Consider the following 22,875-nt stretch of genomic DNA (forward strand, 5'->3'; position numbering starts at 1 on the left):
AGACAAATCCTCACCCAGAACTACCTGGCTCCTAATTCCCACAGACACACATGCCAAGGTAAGCACGTCTCCAAAATAACTCAGCATTGCATGGGTCTGCCCAGGGGCACAAACTAAACACCAGATCCAGCATTCCCACTAGGTCTTCTAGCTTAGAAATGTCACACTAACAGTTAAGCTAAATATTAAGGTATATATTGCAATTAATTCATTGGAGTCGATGGACTCAACCTGGTGTTAGGGTACGATGAGATAACCATACCAGGAGGACTCGGCTTATTTAATAGCTGTTCATTAAAACCCTCTTGAAGAAAATCAGCTCCTCGCACCAAAGATGGTTCAATTCCTCATTTCCCAATTATTCACTGGGGGAAAACTAACCTTATTTTGCAGAATTACTGGGGTTTGTACCAGCTGAACCTGATGTTTTCTCCCTGTGACCTAAAGTCCAGACACACCAAACATGGAAGAGACGGAGTAGGAAGCAGCTGCAGGGAATGCTCCTCCCTGCCAAAGTCAGCAGCACTTCTCCACTCCTTCCACTACTTCGTGTATTTAGTGCCAAACAGCTCACCCAAAAGAAACAGTAAGGCAGATCATCACATGGTTTGCAGGATGAGCAAAGCTATTCCTCACATGATGCATGAGCAAGAAGCCTGGTGAGCTCTTGGCTCAGCACTGAAAAGGGTAATGCTACCACAGCACATGAGATGTCTCCGTTCTTTCCTCTGGAGACAGAGATTTCAGCAAAAGCACACCAAACATCCTAAGAACCTGCCTAGCCCAGGACACTCTTGCAGGACCAGGGCTCTGTAAAATGAAAAATTATACGATGCTGACAAATGGACTTATTCAATCTGACTTTTTAACTGAGGGTCTCATCCTGCCATTCCCCAACATCCAAGCGTCAGACTGGGCCGTAAAGAGAGATCCGGAGAAGGAATAGGTTGGAGAAAGCACACACATGGATTATCACGGCATGTAAACACAGGCACACTCCAAAAGGGAAACACCTGGGTCAGCACACCAGCACTGCTGGCTTCCTGGCAGCAATTTATTTTGGAGCTGTCGGGAGGATTGATGCTTTTCAGAATCTCCCTTTCTAAAGCACACGAGTCCTGTGTACATGTACTTATATATATGTATATATACATATCCTGGCCTCAATATATCACCTCCCAACAAAGTCTACGTGGCAACTGCCCTTGCCCAGCACTAACACCCGAAATCACAGGCACCAATCTCCATCCCAGCCCCCAAAGGACCAGTGCTCAGCAGCCTTCCCACTCCTGAGGGGGGTTTCCTAAGGAAACACAAGGCAGGGAAGGCAGTGCTGGTCTCCACTGTAGCATGGGCAGATGTCCTTGTCACCTACCTGCCACACTGGGAGGACTTTCTCTATGTCGTTCAAGTTGATGCTGTCACCATCCTCGTATTTCCCTTTTCCAAGCCTGTGGCAAGAGGAAAACAAACAAAACCACGTGAAAACTCGCTGGAGACACAGCTAATTGTCTATTACGGCACATGGGGAAGATCAGTTCTTACTGCAAGGGACCTTCATGAAAACAAAGAGGCTCTCTGAGGCGAGTATGCTGTGCCTCCGAAACACTCCCACGCGGGCGCAAAGCTGTTAATACAAAATTAAATGCTTTTCCCAGTCCTCTCCACCTGCACCATCTGCCACAGCGCTCAAACACTCCTGGTAGTGGCAGCAGTGAGAAAACCAAAGGCAGTCCTTCCTGAGCAGTGGCGTTGGGTTACTCGATTCTCAGACCAAGTAAAACTGAAAGCACAGCCCACCTGGACAGAAGAAAAGTGAGGACACAAAAAAGTAATGAAAGACGTTTCCTTTGAAGCACTGCTCATTTGTTGGTCTCCACAGGAGCTCCAGTTCCCCTGCTGAGAAAGGTGTCAGCGAGCAAGCACAAACATACATCTCAGACAGCAAACAGCAATCGATATAAACATAAACAGACAATTTGGAAGACAAAAAAATTGGGGTGAGAAGCCAAGCACTCACACACCGAACACAGAGCTGGCAGCTGAAGGACTTTTTTGTATCAAGAAAGGAAAAAAACCCAATCCAAAGGTAACTACTAGCTGGATGCAGAGAGTTTGTGATGATATAGAAGAAGAAAAAATGGTCAGTAAATATCATCCTTCTACATTTATAAACAATTGAGATGATCTTTTTTATTATGCAAGAATGATAATGTATTTTTTTGTCAATTAGTGATGAGGCTTCATTGAATAAGATACAATAGGAATTTTGGTACAGCAGATGCAGGTAATCAGTGCTTAGAAGTCAGAGAAAAACAGATGATGGTGGACTTGGAGCAAATGGAGAAAAAATTAAAAAAAAATGGGCACGTGCTGAAGTGCCAGGCTCAAGAAACAGCAAACTGAAGGCAAACAATTTAATTAACCTTGGCTGATTGGAGCAACTTGGTCTAATCAAAGGCGTTCCTACCTATGGCAGAGGGGTTGGACCAGGTGATCCTGAAGGTCCCTTCCAACTCAAACCATTCTATGATTCTATAGTTATAGGAAATCAGAGGTGTTCAACAATTGACTTTCCATCATAGATGAAATCCTGACTTTGAGTTACAAAGGGAAAAATATAATGTGTCTACATATACAAATACGTATACATACATATAAGCATTGATATATATATACATTTATACGTAAGAGAAAAATGTCAAACATTTGGGGACAAATAATACCAGTTGCTGGTACAGAATGGGCGAATGTATAGTAGGAAAAGGTTATCTGAAAAGGATGGGGACTGTTCCAGGCCGAATTTCTGATGCTAAACTGTGGCATAAAGGCAGGGGACGAGGAGGAGGCAGGGCTTGGGGGGTTGAAGGCAGCTTTCCCCTAGAGACAGAACGGCTGAGCCTGATCTACAGGACCACAGGAAGCGCTGGCAGTCACGTTTCAAAGAGGTGGTAGAGGAATTTCTCAGACTACCAGAAAAACTAAAGGCTTGAGAGATACCTGGAATGAAGAGGAAATATCAGCTACAAAAGGTTGTTTGACCTGGAAGAGTAAAAGCAGAGCAAGAGATAACACTGGAAATTAAAGCCAGACAATTTCAGGTCAGAAACGAGTCAGGTCAGTATAGTTCCTCAGCTTTGCTTAACCACACCACTTTGATTATTCAGGAGACTACCAAACAGCATCTTCCAATAAAATTCATGTCTTTCTGGAGGAAAACACTTCATCCAAGTAAAAGTCCCTTGAGGTCAAATAACTGGATGCAACTACATGGCCAGTCTTGGGTAAGAGATCAGACTAAGGAATAAAATTGTCCTTTTGGTACTTACAGTGTTGAAAACACACAGCTGAACAAAGCATATGCTTTTTTTTCCCCCATTATTTTTTTCATTGCACAGATACATCGTTAAAAAAGCTTCCCATTCAAGCCAGAGAGAAAATGCCTAGCTAGCAGGGGGAGATTCTTGGAGGTTCAGCAAGCTGAATCACACTCAGCACAGATTTGGCACAGAGTGCTGATGAATGCACAACACAGCCAACTAAGAGCTAAAAAATAAAACCAATTTTGTCTGTGCTTCCTCTATTTTAGCCAAGTTACTTAGAATGACCCGCATTTCTGGGAGATGCACTGCTTGTGCTGACAGCATCTCTTTAACTTTTCTGCAGATACACTAATTCTTGTCCAAGTTTTATGGCTGTAGTACTTAGGAGTGATTAAATATCTCACCTCCACACTGCCTTCTCTACCCGTTTGCATCCTGGGCATTTGCACTACACTGGGAATGGAGGAAAACCACAACACAGACCCTGCTGCATCCTCCCTGTATGTAGCAGATGTCACTGACATCATCATCTGGCAAGTGCCATCATCCACTGGGCATATTAGATCTTATTTTACTGAGGGCCCCTTCATCTCGTTTTTCAAACCCGTCAGAAGAAATGGGAGTAAACATGACTAAGGCACTTGGTGACTTAGAAATTTAGTGTCCCATTGTTCCAAATGTTCTGAAAATTGCTCTTCATACACCTGCATTATACCTTACTTACACTGCAGAAAACAATTGAGTTGTGTGACTCTTCCTGTCGCTCTGCAGTGCAAGGGCTTCCTGCAGGTGCTGAGCCTGTGCTGGGGTGGGATTGCTGGCCTGGTTAGAAACACCAAGATGTTTCTAACTGTTTCTAATCAACTGTTCTAATAATAATTCTAACTGTGTCTTCTAAACAAGATGTGCAGACCAGGCACATAGCATTGGTCAGTACTCTGGGAAAACCAACTTATCAACAGAAAAACTGGTCCAAGAGAGGATTTCCATCCCTACATATGACATGGTAAAGCTTTTAAATGCCTCTGGGGATGGGGACTCCACCACTGCCCCGGGCAGCTGTTCCAGGGCTGGACAAACCTTTCTGTGAAGAAACTGTTTCCAATTTCCAATCTAAACCTCCCCCGGTGCAACTTGAAGCCTTTTCCTCTTGTCCTGTCCCTTGTTACTTGGGAGAAGAGACTGACCCCCAGCTGGCTACAACCTCCTTTTAGGTAGTGATTGTTTCTCCAGCTGCAGAGAATCCCCAGAGAAAAAGTGATACCCATTTAAGCAACACTGGTGATCCACCTGGTGCCAGTACACATTTATTTGGCTTGACCAACCAACAGCTGATGAGGAATCCAGCAATACCACGGAAGTCCATGGAGGCTGCCACCAGCAAGAGGAGCTGTTGAATGTTCCCACAGTTTCATGCCTAGCAGATGGGGGATGAGCACTTGGATCTACATGAATCACATTGATGCTCATTTCTTCACTGAAATCTTGTTGGAGAGAACAGTAACTGTAACCAGGATCAGCGTTAAACCAGGATCTTTCTCTCAGTACCCAGAGGTGTTTAAATCTAGGAGACCTGCATCTGGAAGACTCGGACCCATAGTTATTTAAAGACTGGAACCTACCAAACAGCGCAAAAATACAGAGAACAACTCTGCTCCAGCCCAGCCCTGGATGACAGAGGAGCCAGCCAGACTGACTGTGGCATCCTCAAACCCCGTATGTCTTTCCAGCACCTTTTTCCCATGTCCTCCACATGAGGTCTGCCACCAAGCTAGTGTCCCTACAGTAAGGGAGAAATTAAGAGACCTTCCTGGAGAGCACATATAGCACACAGGGCACTCACCCTTCTCTGTCTATGTGAGGCAACGGATGTTTGGAGGTGTTTCTCAGCTTCCTGTGAAATTGGGTGAAATCTAGTTTTTCAGGCTGCAAATCCCACGTCGCGCCACTAGGTGAGAAAAACAGGGAAAAAACAAAGAAAGAAAGTCCAGTACTGATTAAACACCACTGAGCTGAAGAGCAGAAGGCACACTGGAGCCTGCAGACGAGGAAAGCTGGTACTTCTGGAAGCACCATGCCCTGCTGCAGAGCACATGGATGTGGGCCTCCAACCTCCACACTGCTGCACCTCCTTTCTTTTCATTTTTTTCTCCTTTTTTAGATATGCTGAGCTCCTGTTGCTTGATCTGAACCCCTAATTTTGATACAGCACACACCTTGAAAACTATACTTGCTCTCTATGAAAGGGCTATCAAAAAAGGTAGTGGTCCGGTCCATGCAATGGAGATGTTCTCTCTGACCCTGCACAGCCTGTCTGTTCCAATGGCCTGGAGCAGGCAGGTGATAACTCAACCCCTGTAGATTCTTCATCTTTCACTGCTTCCCCCATGCTCAAACACGAGGTAAAGAGCTCTTCCCAGCAGCAAAGAAGCCAACACGTGATTGTACCTCCAACTAATGGAAAAGTAAGTCCTGGAGCAGTAGCTCAGAGCTGACTCAAGTCTTGCCTGTGCAGCTCTCAGATGATTACAAGTAATTGTATCGGTACCGGTTTCAGGTGTTTGGACTGCAAACCCATCCAGCGGTCTCTCCAAAGCACAAAGGATGATTTATGTAGATCAGCTGTGCTGATTTAGCCATGGGCTAAATGGGGATGGGGAGGAGGAGGAGCAGCAGCGATGTGAGTACTAACAGGGTACTCACTGGTGCCCAGGTACCAGCAGGAGGGGCCTGTGGGTGAAGGCTAAGAGAAGGCACAGTCCATCTAAGAGTCCCTCTCTCTCTTAAAGCATTTTAACACCAGCTTACCTGAAGGAGTCAAAGGTGTTGGCAGCCCAGATGTCTGTGCCCAGCATGTCAAGGTTGCTGTCCTTGTTGCCATTCTAGGAGAGAGGGAAAGGTGGTTACTCACTGGAAGGCACGTGGAGCTATCTGGACCATGGCACAGCCCAGCACATCCTCTCCCAACACCAGCCACAGAGGTGTCCTGGCTCTGCACAGGGGCTCCTATGCTTCTGGGTGAATCCACACTCACTTCAACACAGAGATCCCTCACAAGCTGCAAAAGTGCACCCTGAAGGCAAGGAGTGAAACAGTTTCAGCCTTGGGAACACAAAGCTGTGGACAAGACAGAGCAGACAACACGTAGGCTCAGCTCTGACTCCAGCCCTGTCCTCCTGCCCCACTGTCCACGACCACCATGACCCACCAAGCTCCCCTGGGCAGGCTGAGACCCACAGAATCACAGAATCAATTAGGTTGTAAAAGACCTCCAAAATCATCGAATCCAACCAGTGCCCGACCCCCACCTTGCCCCCCAGCCCAGAGCACTGAGTGACACATCCAGGATTTCCTTGGATACTTCCAGGGGTGGGGACTCCACCACCTCCCTGGGCAGCCCATTCCAATGCCTGATCACCCTTTCCAAGAAGAAATTCTTCCTCATGTCCAACCTGACCCTCCCCTGGCACAGCTGGAGCCCATTTCCCCTTGTCCTGTCCCTTGTTCCAGAGCCTGACCTCTCCCAGCTTCCCCCTCCTGTCAGGGAGTTGCAGAGCCAGAAGGTCCCCCCTGAGCCTCCTTTCTTTCAGGATGAGCCCCCCCAGCTCCCTCAGCCCCTCCTGCTGCTCCAGACCCTTCCCCAGCTCCGTTCCCTTCCCTGCACACGCTCCAGCCCCTCAATGTCTCTCTTGTCTGAGGGCCCAGAACTGCCCCAGCACTGGAGGTGCCTCAGCAGTGCCAGCACAGGGAGGGCACTGCCCTGGCCCTGCTGCCACAGCACGGCTGGGACAGCCCCGGGGCCATTGGCCTCTTGCCCCCCTGGGCACACCTGGGCTCGTGTCCAGCCGCTGCCACCAGCACCCACAGGGCCTTTCCCAGTTTTCCAACCCCTCTGTCCCAGCCTGGAGCTGCAGGGGGTTGGTGTGACCCAAGGGCAGGACCTGGCACTTTGTCTTGTTGAACTCCATAAAAAAATCACAAATCATAAATCCTCGTAAAATCTCAGCCATGAAGTCGCTCAGCTTCACAGCCACAGACCTTTTGAGGTGGGAAGGGACCTCTGAAGCTCATTTGGTCCAACCCTCCTGCTCAAGCAGGCCCACCTAATACCTCAGAATAGTTCAGGTTGGAAGGGACCTTTAAAGGTCCTCTGGTTCAATCAGGTGCCCAAGATCACATCCAGATGGCTTTTGAATACCTCCAAGGATGGAGATACTCGTCATCAGCAGCTCTACCAGAGCCTGCTGTCACCAATAAGGATGGTGAAAGCTATCCTTCTTCTTCAAGGAGTTGTGGTGACATGGTTTTCTTTGCTCTAAGAACAGGCACATTTTTAGATTACTTAAGCATTTCAGCCCAAATGGTCCCACTCTGGTAAAAAATACCACATGCTAGAGAAGATGGATTCCATATATTCCCCATTGTATAATTCCTGTCATTTTCAAACATTATTAGTAATAACCAAGACACTAAACACTCATAAAAATTTGATAATTTCTTAATAAAGTCCCAGACCTCAATCTACCCAAATGAGCAACATTTCCCCAACCAGTGTCAGGACACACATCCCCAGGGAACACTACAGATGGTCACACTTTGCAGCCATTCCCAGCACAACAGCCAATTTAGACATCACATACTCCAAACACAGCCAAATTGCTCCCTTTTTAGTCTCCTCCAAGGGGTTTATGGATTATGATTTTAACCTCTGTGGATCTGCAAGTTGACATGTCTCTGCTCAGAAACAAACTGCCAGAAATACATCAAACTCTCGTGATCAGTTACGGAAGCTGAGCTTTTTATTTTAGGCAAATGTAAGCACGATTTTCTCCCACCATAGAGAGAAATTAGTTTCCTAAATCCTTACAAGCATCCAAATGCAGTATAATGAGAACACACATGTCAGGCCTTCCTGGCTGTCACACAAAGAAGAGATACCTCTTCTTGCAGACAAATCCATCTCAAGTGATGAGGAGGTCAGACAGGTCCAAGCTTCTAGGCAGCAGTTGGTGCTCTCACCCAAAACTTCCTCTGAGAAGATGTCCCCATAACCTCTCAGAGGCACTCTAAGCATTAGCCAGACTCCATACAGACGGCGCCAGGGCCCCAATAACACACCTTGTCATTAAGTCTTGAGTCACTATGGCCATTTCGAGACACCCCTTAGGTCTTCGACTACCTGTCTCTAGAACCAGTTTCTGTCTCGACTCACAGGACAGGCAGCATCCTTGCTGCCCTGTGCTGCAGGTCGTTTACTAAAATGCTCACAGCAGTGCCAAGATTTAATAATAAGACTTCAAAAAGCCGATTCTCAAGCCCAGGTACAAAAAAAAGAGAAAAAAACCTTCATGTATTTACGAAAAGAAGTGACTTGCTGTCAGTCCCCCCAGGACTGCAATTACAACCCTCAGCAGTTTTAACGTGAAGCTCCCCATGACCCAACCCTCAGCTTTAGATAATCATTTTCACCGCGAAGGAGTCAGTGCCGATGAAAATTAATTAACGAGGAATGATGAACGAGAGGCACACTGACAAGAATAACACCAATGCTACTCAGAGAGATGAGAGATCCGGTGAAGCAGACCCTACAGGCAGTGAGGTTTAAACACACGTCCACAGCCTCTGTCCTCCAGCCCCTGCGAGCTCACGTCACCTCCGTCCACCGCTGCCCAGCTGCCAGCACAAACAGGGACGGCCCCACGTGGACTCTGGCCTGTTTACCGTGCATGCAGCTTCAGCAAATTCCCCACAAAGTCAGCATTTGCATGCACGCAGCAGCTTCCCAAAGCCCAGCTCAGCGTCCCACCTCTCGCCGCTCCTCATCACCGTCCTCCAGAAAGCAAGCACAAAGTCATGCCCTTTGCTGCACGGCTGTGTTAGCTCATCGCTGCAGAACAACACCAGGTGGTCGCCTGAGTCCGTGGTATAAACCAGGGATTATCCTGTGCCATGTGTTACTTCTTAAGCATTTTTCAGTTCCAAGTTTGAGGAGCTTCCCCCACCCTTCCTGCTCTTCTGCTGCCCACAACCCCTTGGCTGCACTTTGGTAGGGAACAAAAAGGATGGATAGGTATTGAACTGTCTGGAAAAGGTATGAATGAAAGATTTCCTTGTTGAAAACTTCAAGCTCTCGTAAGAAAAATACAGATAAAAATATAGACATTTTGAGGAAGACAGTATTATTCCTGCTCAAAGAAGGAAGGATATGTTGAGTCTCACTCCTTCCCACCAGAAAGGACCACCACTTCCCAGCAGCAGTCTGGTCCTGTGGGTCCTCTCCCACCACAGCATCAGGAGACAGACTGGTTTCCTTAAGCTCTCCAGGAGGATGAAATGGATGAACAGACCAGGACTTTGACCACTGGTTCCAAACCTCCCAGAGTCTGCCCTTCACTTCTGGCACAACCAGTGCTCCCGTGTGCATAAGCAGAGAAACTCCAAGAGAAAAAAGGACAGAGGCTGATTGAAACAAACAGGAATGGTCAGGGTCTGAGTTCAAGGATGAGCCTAAAATGATAAAAGTGAATTCTTACAGTCTTTTGCAGGGTAAGTAGGAAGGTGATTCCCCATCTAGCCCTATAGACAGCTCACACAGAAAGCAGTTGCACTCAAGGTTACCATTCAACACCATCTATGTGGTATCCACTCATCTATCAACTTCTAATGAAGACTTGTCAGCAAATAATTACAGACATCTCTTAATATCCCAAAATTTAAATACTCCAAGACTTCAAATAAATTAAAAAACCCCTGACTTGCTTTGCACTAAACCAGTTGACTAAGGAACTTCTTTCCCAATACTAAGGCACTCAGCACACCTCAACAGGTCACACATTATGACTGAATTAATTAGGTCTTTGAAGTGCCCTTCAAAACTGACATGCACCCACACCTACGTGTGACACACACAACAAACATGTCGTGGGGAGGATGCCTCCAATAAGCAGCAAGCAAGGGACACAACTTCAGCACAGCACTATCAGATATACCTTGGTCGATTGCCTGAACTGGTTGCTTCTCCTGTGGCTGCCAGACCTGGATCCAGACCCCTGCCTGGAGCCCGACCCCGGCTGGGATCCTGTGCTCCCACTGCTGCTGTGATCCCACTCTTCCTGGAAACAACAAACAGGTTGCTTTAGTCAGGGGCAGCTCTGTCCTGCACACTCAAAAACCACCGACCTGGCCAGACAGGAGAGCTCCAGCTCCCAGACCACACCTGCCAGCACCTACAAAACTATGCCCCATGCCCAACACCCTGATTTTGGGGCTTTCTCATGAATCCTTTAGCATGTTCTATTTACACATTGCAAAGGGATGACACTGTGGGAGGCTTCGATGAAGATGAAGACAAGACTTGGCTCCAGTGCACGCCTGGGGAAAAATAATACTTACCTTCTCTATCTTCATGAGAATTAATTATGCTTCTTCAGCAACCCCACATCCTCTGAAGCTGCTTAAGGGCACTTGGACAATGTCCCTAACAACAGGCCTTAACTTTGGGTCAGCCCTTAATTGAACAGGCAGTTGAAGTGGATGATTATTGTAGGTCCTTCCCAACTAAAATTATTCTATTCTATTCTATTCTATTCTATTCTATTCTATTCTATTCTATTCTATTCTATTCTATTCTATTCTATTCTATTCTATTCTATTCCTATTCCTATTCCTATTATAATTCTATTCTATTCTATTCTAATTCTAATTCTAATTCTATTCTATTCTATCCTATCCTATTCCATTCTATTCTACTTCCTTAATTCTCCTCCCAGGCCTAAATCAACACTTCAGTAAGTTTTTCCCACTGCTTAGCCCAGTATTGGAATCTAGTTACTCACACATCTGAAAACACTCGTAGTTCACCAGAAGACACATTACAAAAACAACTATTTTTGCCTATTAAGGAGCTGTGCCTAGTGTTCTCCTTTATTCTCTTACTTGTTGGGCTGTCAAGCAACCTGCAGGTTTCTTGTTCAGCCCTGAGGGCATAATGACTCATCTGAAAACCAGAATAACTCACCTGATCAGTCCTATACAAACATCCCACAAGGTGCTTGGGGAGAAAGGTGGATATTGTCAGGCTAATTGCTCCAAAAGCAAGAGGCTTGGGAAAGACTTTTGAAGTGACCTAAAATGATCAGAAACCCACGAAATCACAGAGTGCAGAATATCAAACTCTTTCAAGTTCTCTGCAAATCTGGGAAGCACAAAGGGAAGCATATGTTTTAGGACTGGTGTGAGAGCTGACACTTAAAAGAGGGTTTCTCATGCCTCGGACATCCTCGTGGGGCTACATGAGGTCCTGCAGACACTGCCATGGGCTAAGGCAGGGGCAGGGCCACCTTGGCCTTCAAAAGCCAAAAGGACTCACCACTCAAACTCCCGTTGAACACAACAGCCAAGTCCAGGCCACTAATTTAAAGGCACAGATCAGGTCCCAGCTCCACCAGCGCCACTCGGGTTGGATGGAGTAGGGAGACAGCTGCACAATAGACCCTAAACTACCCAAGGTGATGCTACCCAATGGTCCAGCATGGACCTTAATGCACAGGAAACATGTAAGTATTTACCCAACATGAGGGATTGGGAACAAAACACACTAGTGCTCGTTTCTGCTTTGTTCCAGCTGCTCATTCTCCATCCTCAAACCTAATAAGTTTCAAGCACGCTCAAATACATTGTGGTTGCTATAGCCTAAATTCAGTACTGACTTCAAAAGAGGAGACCAACTGGTTTTCAAGCTGAGTATAAATGAAATCTGAAAGGTTGTGGTTATTCCCACCAGATGTTACAACAGCTAAAGCACCTTCCTCCCTTCTGAGCACACCCTGACCCGAACCTCCCAATGGCTGAGAAATACCAAATGGAACAAAATTGAGAGTTGTTAAATTGGCACGGAGGGAAAAAACACTGGACCCATGTCACTTGTGAGACACGGGCAGGTGGCCACTTTGGGAAGCCCTGGGGAAGAGCCAAGCCTGCAGACATCCTGAGAAGTGAGAAATATCTCACCTGATGAGGGGAAGAGGTGCACCAACTGAAAAGGTGGTTGGGAGAAAGGCACCTTCAGTGCCCAGATGTTTGAAGGACTAGTTACCACCAGTGTGTATCCTACACTCTGAACACCTTGCTCATCCACACACACAAAATTTCAGTGCCAAACGCTACGGTGGGATCAGATCTCACTGAAAATAAACACACAGGTTATGTTCAGTTGACCCAACTTTTAATCATGGCTTTCTGCAGACAGCCTGAGGTTTTGCCAATTCCAGAAATTCAGCTGGCATTTTATTGTGATAAAACCCGTGTGAGAAACAGGGAGATAAGTACCACCATGTATCAACATCCATCAAGACAGCCAGTGGATACAGCACAAACCAGTTAGATCAGAATCACAGGTACCCTTTTACTAAAGCAGTTTGTCTCCTGGCTCTAACTCATGGCCTGGGGCTTTTTTCCCGTTCATGCTCCTTATCTATATCATGCACTAGTAATATCTATGTTGAAAAATGATTTCTAAAATAAAAATTTTTAAACTAAAAATTGTTGAAATTTCTGTTCAATCTGAAACAGTCCAAATGAGTATGGCCTAGACATACTCATGTTCAAACTCACCAGCACAGCTACACTCGATATTTCCCCCAAATTTCTGACTGATTGCTATAGGTGAACAACTTTTCACTGGTACCTTGCTGACAGAGATTCAAAACTCCAGAAAAAAAAAAAAAAGTCCACCAGAAACTCTGTCAGACATTTCTGGTGGCTTTGTGTCCTTTAATAAAGCCATTTCCCACTAAAATGGGCCCTCCCTGCAGACCTCCTTTCTGCAGGATCAGGGAAGCTCGCACCAACCTCATGGGTGATGCTCAAGGACTGGGTAAGAGTACTCAAAAAACAACCAAGCAACAAAAACCCCTTCACCATAAAAACCCATTCCCAAACCCATACAGGCAGCTGGACTTCAGCAGAAAGCCAGGGCTCGGCAATGGTGAGACGTGGCACTGCTCTTCCTCCATCCCAAAGCGCGGGATGTGTCTCCCACACAGTGCTCTTGCTAAATAAATTCAGCATGTTGCAGGAACAGGATTGCTTGCCAAAGCTGACAGAAGCTGAAGATACAGCTGTGATGCCACAAAGCTCTCCATCCCTTGCCTTTTGCCAACCCAATCCCCCATCACCTGGCCCTTTTACTCTCTGCCCCGCCCTCAAAAGACCAAGACTCTCCCAGTCTCTTCCAAGACCCCAAACAACCCTTGAACCCTGTGCTCTCAGCTTCTATTCATGCTCCTCCACCTGCCATTTGTGTTCTACCCTCACTATCAGGAGATGGGACCTCCGAGCCACACTTGGAGGGAAAACATCACCCTCTCCAGAGATGGATTCCCAGCAGCTGCTCTCATCCATGCCAATCCTTCTGGCCAAGCTCTGCACCTTCTTGGGAACAGTGAGGCTCGTGCACATAAACACTGCCAGCCACCCTCCTTTGGAAACTAGCTGTCAAACCTAACATTTGCATTTTAATTAGCAATAATCATATGTTTCACTTACACTGCAATTTTCACCTTCGTACCGAGCTCTTTGAGGCATGAACTAATTAATCCTGCTGCCTTTGCCAGCTCAAGAGTTAATACTTGCTACTGCTTCAGTGAAAGTCTGAAAATCCTATTTGCAGAAAAAAGAAGATAACTTTCCCCAATGCACAAGCAATAAATGGAAACACAGTGATCACCTACGTGGTTGCTCTCAGTGATGATAAGTACGGCTGAAGTGGGCTGTGCTGGTAGAGATGTAGACCAATGCTGGCAATATCACAAGCTTTAAGTGTCCCAAAGATATCAGCGGATTCTGGATGGGATTCATGTTCAATCACACGTAAAAAATTCAATATTCAATGTACAGCATTCACAGCTTAAGGTGGGAAAGAGACAAAAACAACAGAAAGCTAACCAGCTTCTCAGGACCCAAAAGCCTCTGAGATATTCCCCAGCCTAACAACAGTCCCATCACTGCACCTACAAGGATCTCCCCAGATCAAGCCGTGGGGTGTCCTTCAAATGACTCTTAAACTTTGGTCTGAATCCTGGTCAGAACAGAAGACAGCTATCATGTAAAAGGTTCTTTCTGGGGCGTTTCTGCAGCAGAGGTTTTCACACACCCACTTTGTGCTCCTGCCAAATCTTCCAGTTATGCAGAATTTTTACACCAGCCTTCAAGCACCCCTCTGCTCTTCTGGACTTGCTCAAGAACAACCACTTTAACTTTTCTACAGGAAATCAATGATTTAATTATTTGAATAACTTAAAACGCATCTTTTAGGAAAAAACCCACTAAGGTTACTTTAAACATTTTAGCAGGCAAAAATTTCCATCTTCTTTCTTCTCAGTGCATTGCACAAAGCTATAAGAACATTAGAAAGCTTACTCTTATAAAGATATCATGCAGAAAACAACCGTTTTGGCTCTCCTCCTTCCCTCCCCAGGCCCATGCCCACCTTCTCCAGCTCTCTCCAGTCTGGTACAGTTTCTGATCACTGCTTTGGTAAAGACACATGAGAAGGGACAGCAAACATCACTTGGAGCTCTTCTTTTTACTGAAATAAGGTTTTATCTATAACTGTGCCACAATACAGGACCAAAGGACCTGATGGGTTTGGAAGTTGGATGTTAAGCCTACAAGATCTTTCTGGACTACTCAGGGAAGTGCCAAGCCAAGTGTGGTTGTGTTCTTTCAGACAACATCAGAGATGTGCTAGCCAAGGATGTGCTAGATAGCTCATTTACACACCAGGGCAAAGATGAGGAACACTGAGGCACTTAGAATGGCACTGAGAACTCCAGATGTGCTATGGAAACCCATCTGCCCCAGCCTCAAAGGAAATGGCTCATGTCACCCTTTCCCTGCCACGAGCTTCAGCACTTACTGACCTATTCATCCAAATCTGGAAGGATGGAGGTCTCAAAGGCAAATCAGCTACTGCAAGTTTCACAAAAGTAGTGTGTGGGAAGCTCTCCCTTCAGCGGGCAGACAGGTATCACCCTGTCCATCCTACACAAATGGAAAACGACATGTCCTCCCAAGTGAGTCACTAGTGACACCAGGCCTAGAAGACACCTTCCTCCATCCCTGGAAAGCAGCAACACTTCTCCTAAATCAGGCAGCAAAGCAGTGATGCTTTTCTCTCCCAGACCTTCATACACCCAAACAGGTGTCAGTTGCCTGTGGGGTGGTGCTGCTCCATGAGGTGCATCCCAAACAAAAGTCCCAGAGAAAGTCAAACCCACACATTAGCTAAAGGACTTGATTTCTTTCTCGGGAGTCCTCTTCAACTGTAATTGAGCAGGGCTCCATTCAGTACAGGGAGGGAACATCACCCAGCAATTACAGGCAGAAAACCACTAAGCAACTGGTTTTTTCAGAGCTGCTCTTTGATCATGAGCAGGTCACCCCACTCAGGGCTTTAATTTCTTCCTCCGTCAGGCAGGGATACACCAACATGTATTGTCTGACAAAGCCAGTGTATGTCTTTTGCTTTCCCTTTTTCTTTTTGGAAACAACTCGACAGCAACTGCAGCATCTGCCAGCACCCACCTGTCCCAACAGGCCTTCAGTGTGGTGGCCAGCCTCAAGCAAATTCATTGTACAGACTTGCTCTGGGCTATGATACGAGCATGTCAATGAGATGGAAAACCCCAAACTGCCCCCGGGATCATCCCTCTCGAGTTTTGTTTCAGATCTAGACCCAAGGATGGGCAACTCAAGTCAGACACAGGCTGCCTACCAGCAGGGGGAAATGAATTACATCTTTGTTCACAGAGGTCCTGCCAGCCCACTCACTTTCCAGAGCTGGTCTGGTTAGCCAAGGATTTGGGGCATTACACGCTGCCTGCTGATGTCAGTGGATTTAAGCCAGCAAGACAACTTCCCTGCTGACTTCAGAAGTTTATGTGACAGCAGATCTCGTCACAGGAGCCTCAGTCCAACTCTGGACCTAGTGAGGGGGCATCCATCCAAGACCACGATTCCTCGCCACCTGCCTCTGCAGCATCCATCAGGGAGGATTTCCTGGTGTTTGAATCCAGGAAGTCAAGCAGCACTAATGCCTGCTAAAAAAAAAAATAAAAATTCTCTGGAATTGCAAGAGAAATTTGCACGGATAATTTGGTTTTTCCACTCTCCATAAAACTAAGTTACACTGTGCCTTGAAAACTGCTGTTTCCCAAGAGACAACCTTCACACATCCCCCCCACACCTACTATTGCCTTTGCTTTGGCAACATAGGAGCTTTTTCATGTAGCCATGACTACATGCCTAGGGCATGGAGAGACAGGACCTTCAAGATATCTCATTGCAATCCCTTCCACGGGCAGGGACACCTCCCACCGTCCCAGGTTGCTCCAAGCCTCGTGCAACCTGGCCTTGGACACTTCCAGGGATCCAGGGGCAGCCACAGCTTCTCTGGGCGACCTGTGCCAGGGCCTCACCACCCTCACAGCCAAGAATTTCTTCCTAATATCCAACCTAACTCCTCCCTCTCTCAGTGAGAAGCCAAACCCCCTTATCCTGTTACTCCAGGCCCTTGTCAGAAACCTTATGATAGCGCAGCCCTTGGGATGCTCATGATTCCAGCCAGCTAATCAACTTCAATCAAGGCCCAAGAGTGGAAACCCACAACCTCATCCTGCCACCAGAGTGCTTCTGTTTCTACTGGTTTAATATTCCTATTAAATGGCAAACCAAGTCATCTCCTCCACCACCAGCTCCTCAGGGAGGACAGAAGAAGTGTGCTACGAGCAAGGTGTAGGATAATCCCCACGTGATCCACACACTCTGCCTGCTCCTCTGCTCCACAGCAGACTGGCAACATGACCATCAACTGGAGAAGCCTCTGAGGTCCCAAATCATGCACTGAGTCCCCACTGCCCTTGGTGGGACATGGACACACAGGCAAACAAGCAGCAGAATAAAAGCCAGTCCCATTTACTGCCAACAACACAGGTTTTTTCTTGGTGATGGTGGGTGACAGCCACTGTGGGGGAAGGGATGGGCTTGGCCAGGAAGAAGGATTTGCAGCTCTCCCTCTCCCACCGCCTGGAGAAATGGGACAAACCCGCAGAGTTGCCCTGTTTTTTCTTAATGACCTTTACACAAGGGGAGCCTGGGATGGAGCTGCTGCCAGGCCTTTCATGTACCAAGAGCTCTGCTGGCTCCTGAAATACGTACCATACCAGAAGTCTTTTACTTAATGAATTGCTCTCAGAAATATATCAAAGAGCTTCCTACTTGCCACAGCCTCACAAGGGGAATGCAAATAAAGTATTATATAAAATCTTCCCACTGGGTCTTTTTGGGGGGGAAAAAAAAAATCCAAACATAAAAGGATTTAAAATGGTTCCATTACCTAAACTTTCCTCATTTGTAGAGGGAATAAGGTGCTCAGACAACATCTGAAGTAGCTCGATGGAGTGGTCTCCACCCTAGAGGCTCACACAGAGTGAGACTCAGCAGAGCTTCTGGGGAGTATCACTCAAACACAGCAGGGGTTACAGATGAGCTGAACGTAATTGTGAGACCAGGATGTTCTCAGCACACCAGGAGTCCACAAAATAAATCTCAGGACATTCCCCCATGAGCAGACCATCTTCTCACAGCCACCTGCCCAGAGGACTGGAAAGACCAGAGTAAAAGGTTTTCCAGGGGGGGTTTTCTCCATTTTTAAGCCACTGTTTAGTTGCCAGACTATGGGAACTGACATCCATATAGTCTCCCACAGCTGCTAACAGATGTCTCACCAAGTAGTGCAAGAGCAGGACGAGTCTGGGATGCTCTTTCCCAGACATACCCAACGACATCAGAAAAACAGCAATTTAGGAATATCCTGGACTTCAAGCTGCACCAAGATACCTAATTTTAATCCCTATTATTCAGAAATCACTCTCAGCCCCACATTTATACAACAACCAGTAGATGCTTATATACAGACATTCTAAATATAAATGTCTATACAAATACAGTACACAACTATACACACTAAAAAAAAAATCTTCCTTTTGTTTGTCTTAACCTTGCTGGATCCTACAGACGAGAATTTCAAAGGTATCGGGTACTTAGGGATGTATAGGGGGATTTTCAGGCATTGCTTCTCTCTAGGCTCCCCTATAACCTTTAGGAAGCCAATTACTTTTGAAAATGCAGCCCTGGACTACTCTGCCTTCACAGAAAATGAACCTGATGCTGCATATATTTCCAGGACTAACCTAGATTTCCATACAAATGCCCTTTCTGATGGCCAGGTTAGAACCACGTGAGGCATATCACGGTCACCGACACATAACCCACATTTCCACAGTAGCTGAAGCCAGCAGAAATCTCACATCCAAGTATTTTTCAACTAAGACCAGCAATGCAGAAATATCAGCTGGAAAAACAATAGGAAAATTAGGAATTCAGTTTTCTGTCCAAACCCCTCGAAATCCATAAAAAACCGTAACAAAAAAACCCCACCCCCTACATCCATTGGGAAATAATTAGTCAGCTTCTTCCTTAGGAGGTTTGAAGAGTGACTGATAATTTTCATTCAAGACAAACACCTTATTAATGATTGATTTTTTTTTTAAACGTTGAAAGCTACTAGCAAAAACTCAACAGCCAGAAATGGTAATAAACTGCACCTGGTCCTCACCAGCAGCATTTCACTCATATATCAGTAGCAGCAAGAGAAACGCTTGCTGGACAGAAGAACAATAGCTTCCAGCTCCTCTTTGGTGCCAAGGAAAATTTGTTACTCACAGTTAAAGGAAGCCAAACATGGAGAAAGATAATTACTAGCTCTGCTGCAGGCTGGGAGACAGCCCAAACACCGGGTAAACAGCTTCGGCATCAGCAAATGGTATTTGCGTGTGGAAAAGAAGCTCCGTGTTGGTGCAGATCAAATAGGTTTAATTCCCAGGAAAAAAAAAAAAATCCAGCAAGAAAACCCCCCAAAACCCACGTAAGTTGAAACAAAAGAGTCCATAGCACCAGGCAGATGGAAGATGCCAGAGAAGTATCACTCGTGCACGACTCCTGCATCCTCCTGCGGTACCCACACCAACAGAACCCATGGGTGAAGAACCAGGATTGGATTCTTCCCCAGGGAAAGCACGTGGTCCTGCCAACACCCCAAGCCACCCAAGGAGGCTCGATGGACAAGGCCAACCTCCCAGCTGAGTATCAAGCATCTGTCTGCAACGCTGGGAGGGAGCCTGGATGAGGTTCTGCTGCTGAATATTTCGGAGCAGATCAAAGCTATAGCAAATTAAATCCACAGTTCCATCTAGCACCTTCAGAGGCTCACCTGAAGCAGTGTCTCCATTCAGCACAACCTTACTACACAAGATCCTGTCTTTGTTGGGTGCAGGTGTTGGTATAGATGCTCCCAGCATCCCTGCATCCAGGCCTGTTGCAGGGAGGGGATGCATGAGCCCCCATCCCAAATCCAAGGAGTTCCAGCATGGCTCAATGTGTGAAGAAACTGTGCCCAAAATGAGAGTTGTGACACACACTGCTCAGACAGGCACAGCCTCTTGTACACCCTGCAAGGGGCTCCCAGGTTCCTTCTCATGGATCCCACCTATGGGGATGAACCTGAAGGACACCAAGCAGGGCAAGAACACAAAACCCACCAGCTTGAAGCCCCTTCTCCAGGTGGGACATCCATCAACCAGGGCAACTGGAAATGCTGTTTTGCCCTTCCTGAGATACCTGGGTCTCATATCTCCTCGGGCAAACGCTGCTCTCACAGAGCTGATGGTCTCATGGTGACACTGCAGCTCCTCAGCCAGGTGACAGTGGTCAAACTCATGCCTCTACCCCCCCCAACCCTTTCCCACATGGGTGCTCACATAGAGGAGGGACAGTCACCTCCAGCAGTGCCTGGTAAATACTCTTCACTGGTGTTTACACCACATACAACCACCAAAAACCAACTCATGCCTGGCTTCTGTTACTGCACGCCCAACACAGCCTCTCAGCACATGCAGTTCTGCTTCTTCTCCCAGTTCACCCTCTCAGCTATTTAATCCTCTTCCCTGTAACACCATCCTTGTGCTGCAGCACATAACCAAGACATCCAGTTACACAGAGATCCCTCGCTCCAGCTATATCTCATAATTCCAAGTGAGCTCTGATGCTTCAAATCCATCCCTCACACAGGTGGCAACAAGAAGCTCTTCAGGAATAAATGGGAGACTCTCTATTTTTTCCTCTTTACTGCAGAGCAATAAGCTCCTGGTCAAAGCATCCATCCACACATTAGGATGTCGCCCACCTCCCATGGTTTTGGCAGGAATGAGGTTTCAGATGCCAAGTAGAGGGACACGTCTCCCCTTCCATGGGAGAGGGAAAGCTGGCAGCACAGCCAGGCCCCGTGCTGCACGACGAGGCAGTGCAGAAATAAAAGAGAAGGTCTGGGGAGGAAAGAACTAAACACAAGCCCTACCTGGTTGTGTTCGTGGGACGACGAGCCCTTCCCTCGGGATGGGGAACAGCTGCCATCGAGCTGCTCACTACAATCCGCCGTCCACTGCAAAAGGGATAAAAAAGGGGATTGTGTAAAATAATAGCCAGGCTGGGGAAAACTGCTGTGTCAGTCCAGAGTGCACAGAAAACACCGTGCAGCCGCGGGCATCGCTGTACGCCCGTGGCACCCCCTCCTTTTTGAGGATGATCCCAAAGGCTTTGGCTTGGAAACGCTCCACCCGGCACCAGCAAATAGAGGGAAGATACAGGAAAAATCGTAGGGAAGCACCTGAAATGATGCTTTGCAATAAAACCCATCCCAGACGCTTCCTTGCAGACTCAGACAGTGTTTGGAATCTCAGGTGGTACACACCAGGGAGGCTTGACTTAATCGCTCTTTTCCATGGAGGTCTTCCATGGGAAGTTGGGAAATTTCTGCTTTTCCTAACTCTGTTTGCTTCAGGGACAGACATGAGTCCTGAGCTGTCAAAACCCTGTGCTTTTATTTTTAAACAAAACAGAAAATGAGGCTTGAAGCAGTAGGTTTGGCCATTGCCATATGTGGCCACAGAGGATCACGAGCTGCTTAGGCCAGCTTCCCCCAAGGTTTGACAGTAAGGTGCCTCCAACAGAATAATTGAATTTGGGATCATTTGTTAGGCTTTGGTTTCTTTTTTCCCCTCAAAAGAAATGAAGGGCAGCATCATAGCGGGGGAAAAAAATTAAAGAAAGGGAAACTTTCACTTGACAAACATGAGAGATGCTGCTTAATCCTAAAGATAAACAAAATTGAGACTGACCAGCCCCATTTCTGAGGTCCTTCTTGGCTGCTCCATAAGACACTCAGCACTTGGCACCATCACCAAGGGCAATGCTCCAAGAAAATGGAAGTCAATTCCACACGAACTTGAGAGCTCCATGACAGGTATGGATGGATGAAGCCACAAAATAAGTCACCACTAGAACTGCCCATGATTCCTGCCCTTATCAGAGAGTCTGTTCTAGATCACAGATGGAGGGACCTCAGTCTCCCCTCATTAAAGAGCTGCCCATCAGTCTCCTGACACCTCTGATGACCCAACTGGGGAGGCTCATGGTGCCATCACTCTTGAGAGCCTCCTGCTAGACCTGTGCCTATCTCCTTTAATAATTTTGAGTGCCACAACACCACACACCTCTCTTGAGGTACAGCTCACTCATTATTATGTCCACAACCAAAATAAAACTGTATTTTCTCCCTGACTCTCCTCTTTTCCCTAGTGGGAGCGAGGTTGAAAACATCCACGCTTTGTGATTCTCTAAACTGGTGATGGGTTCAGCTCCCCCCTGGGAGTGGTGTGAAGGATGAAGCACTGCAGAGTGTGCCTCCCCTTCCCTCCCCCAGCACAGAGAGCAGTTGTCCATGGATGTGGTACCATCCGAGCAACTCTCACACACGGGTGAATGGATTTATCCCCTCTCAGGCAGGGAAAACATTATTGCAGCCATAAGGAAACAAATGACAGAGAGATTAAGTAACTTGCCCAACATTAAAGATTTAGTTGCTGGCAGATCCTTGCAGCTAAAACCAAATTTCTTGGTCTCAGTCCAGTGCCTTTCCCCTAAACCCATTCTTCTTCCTCTAGCTCTCATTAAGAGGGAACATGCCACCTTCTATCAGGACAGCTTCCACTAGGATTACTCCAGCCAGCTGCAGGATATGTGTGTGTTTATTCCTTGCTTTGCTAAGTAGTGATCAGGAAGAGAAAATCGGGAATAGAAATTCCTGATTATTTCCTATACAAATTTGGGATACAAGGTGGTAAAAATAAAAATCTTTGAGAGACAAGAGATAATTCCTTAATGCATCCATTGAGACATGGCTTGATAAATGCAGGTGACTTATGTAAAAGCCCATCCTCACTTTCTGTCCGATATACAGCCCCCAAAAATACGAAATATCACATTTTGATGAAGCTTCACATACAAATCTTAATTAAACTCCTACACCAATGGTCTGGGGTACAATCACATTTAGCTGCTTCATTTGAGGTGCCTCTAAAAGTGGTTTAATTAAGAG

At 46.6% G+C, this 22,875-nt stretch overlaps 1 protein-coding gene across 5 annotated transcripts in view; it reads right to left on the reverse strand.

The window, feature by feature from the left end:
• CTIF (cap binding complex dependent translation initiation factor) overlaps nt 1–22,875 on the reverse strand; it is a 147,768-nt gene that overhangs the window by 94,429 nt on the left and 30,464 nt on the right. For 2 of the 5 annotated variants that reach the window (XM_051803687.1, XM_051803686.1), the window contains exons 3-7: nt 20,797–20,880; nt 10,313–10,435; nt 6,132–6,205; nt 5,167–5,271; nt 1,376–1,451 (exon numbers count right to left, since the gene is read on the reverse strand). In XM_051803687.1, the coding sequence (XP_051659647.1) occupies nt 1,376–1,451; nt 5,167–5,271; nt 6,132–6,205; nt 10,313–10,435; nt 20,797–20,880 (462 nt within the window). Of the gene's footprint in view, nt 1–1,375; nt 1,452–5,166; nt 5,272–6,131; nt 6,206–10,312; nt 10,436–10,715; nt 10,746–20,796; nt 20,881–22,875 lie in introns of those variants that run through there. The other 3 variants (XM_051803690.1, XM_051803689.1, XM_051803691.1) reach the window with 2 other exon arrangements.

This window comes from Manacus candei, unplaced genomic scaffold (assembly GCF_025592945.1).
Source record: "Manacus candei isolate 608988 ecotype Guabito, Panama unplaced genomic scaffold, ASM2559294v1 h1tg000059l, whole genome shotgun sequence".
Taxonomy (NCBI): Eukaryota; Metazoa; Chordata; class Aves; order Passeriformes; family Pipridae; genus Manacus; species Manacus candei.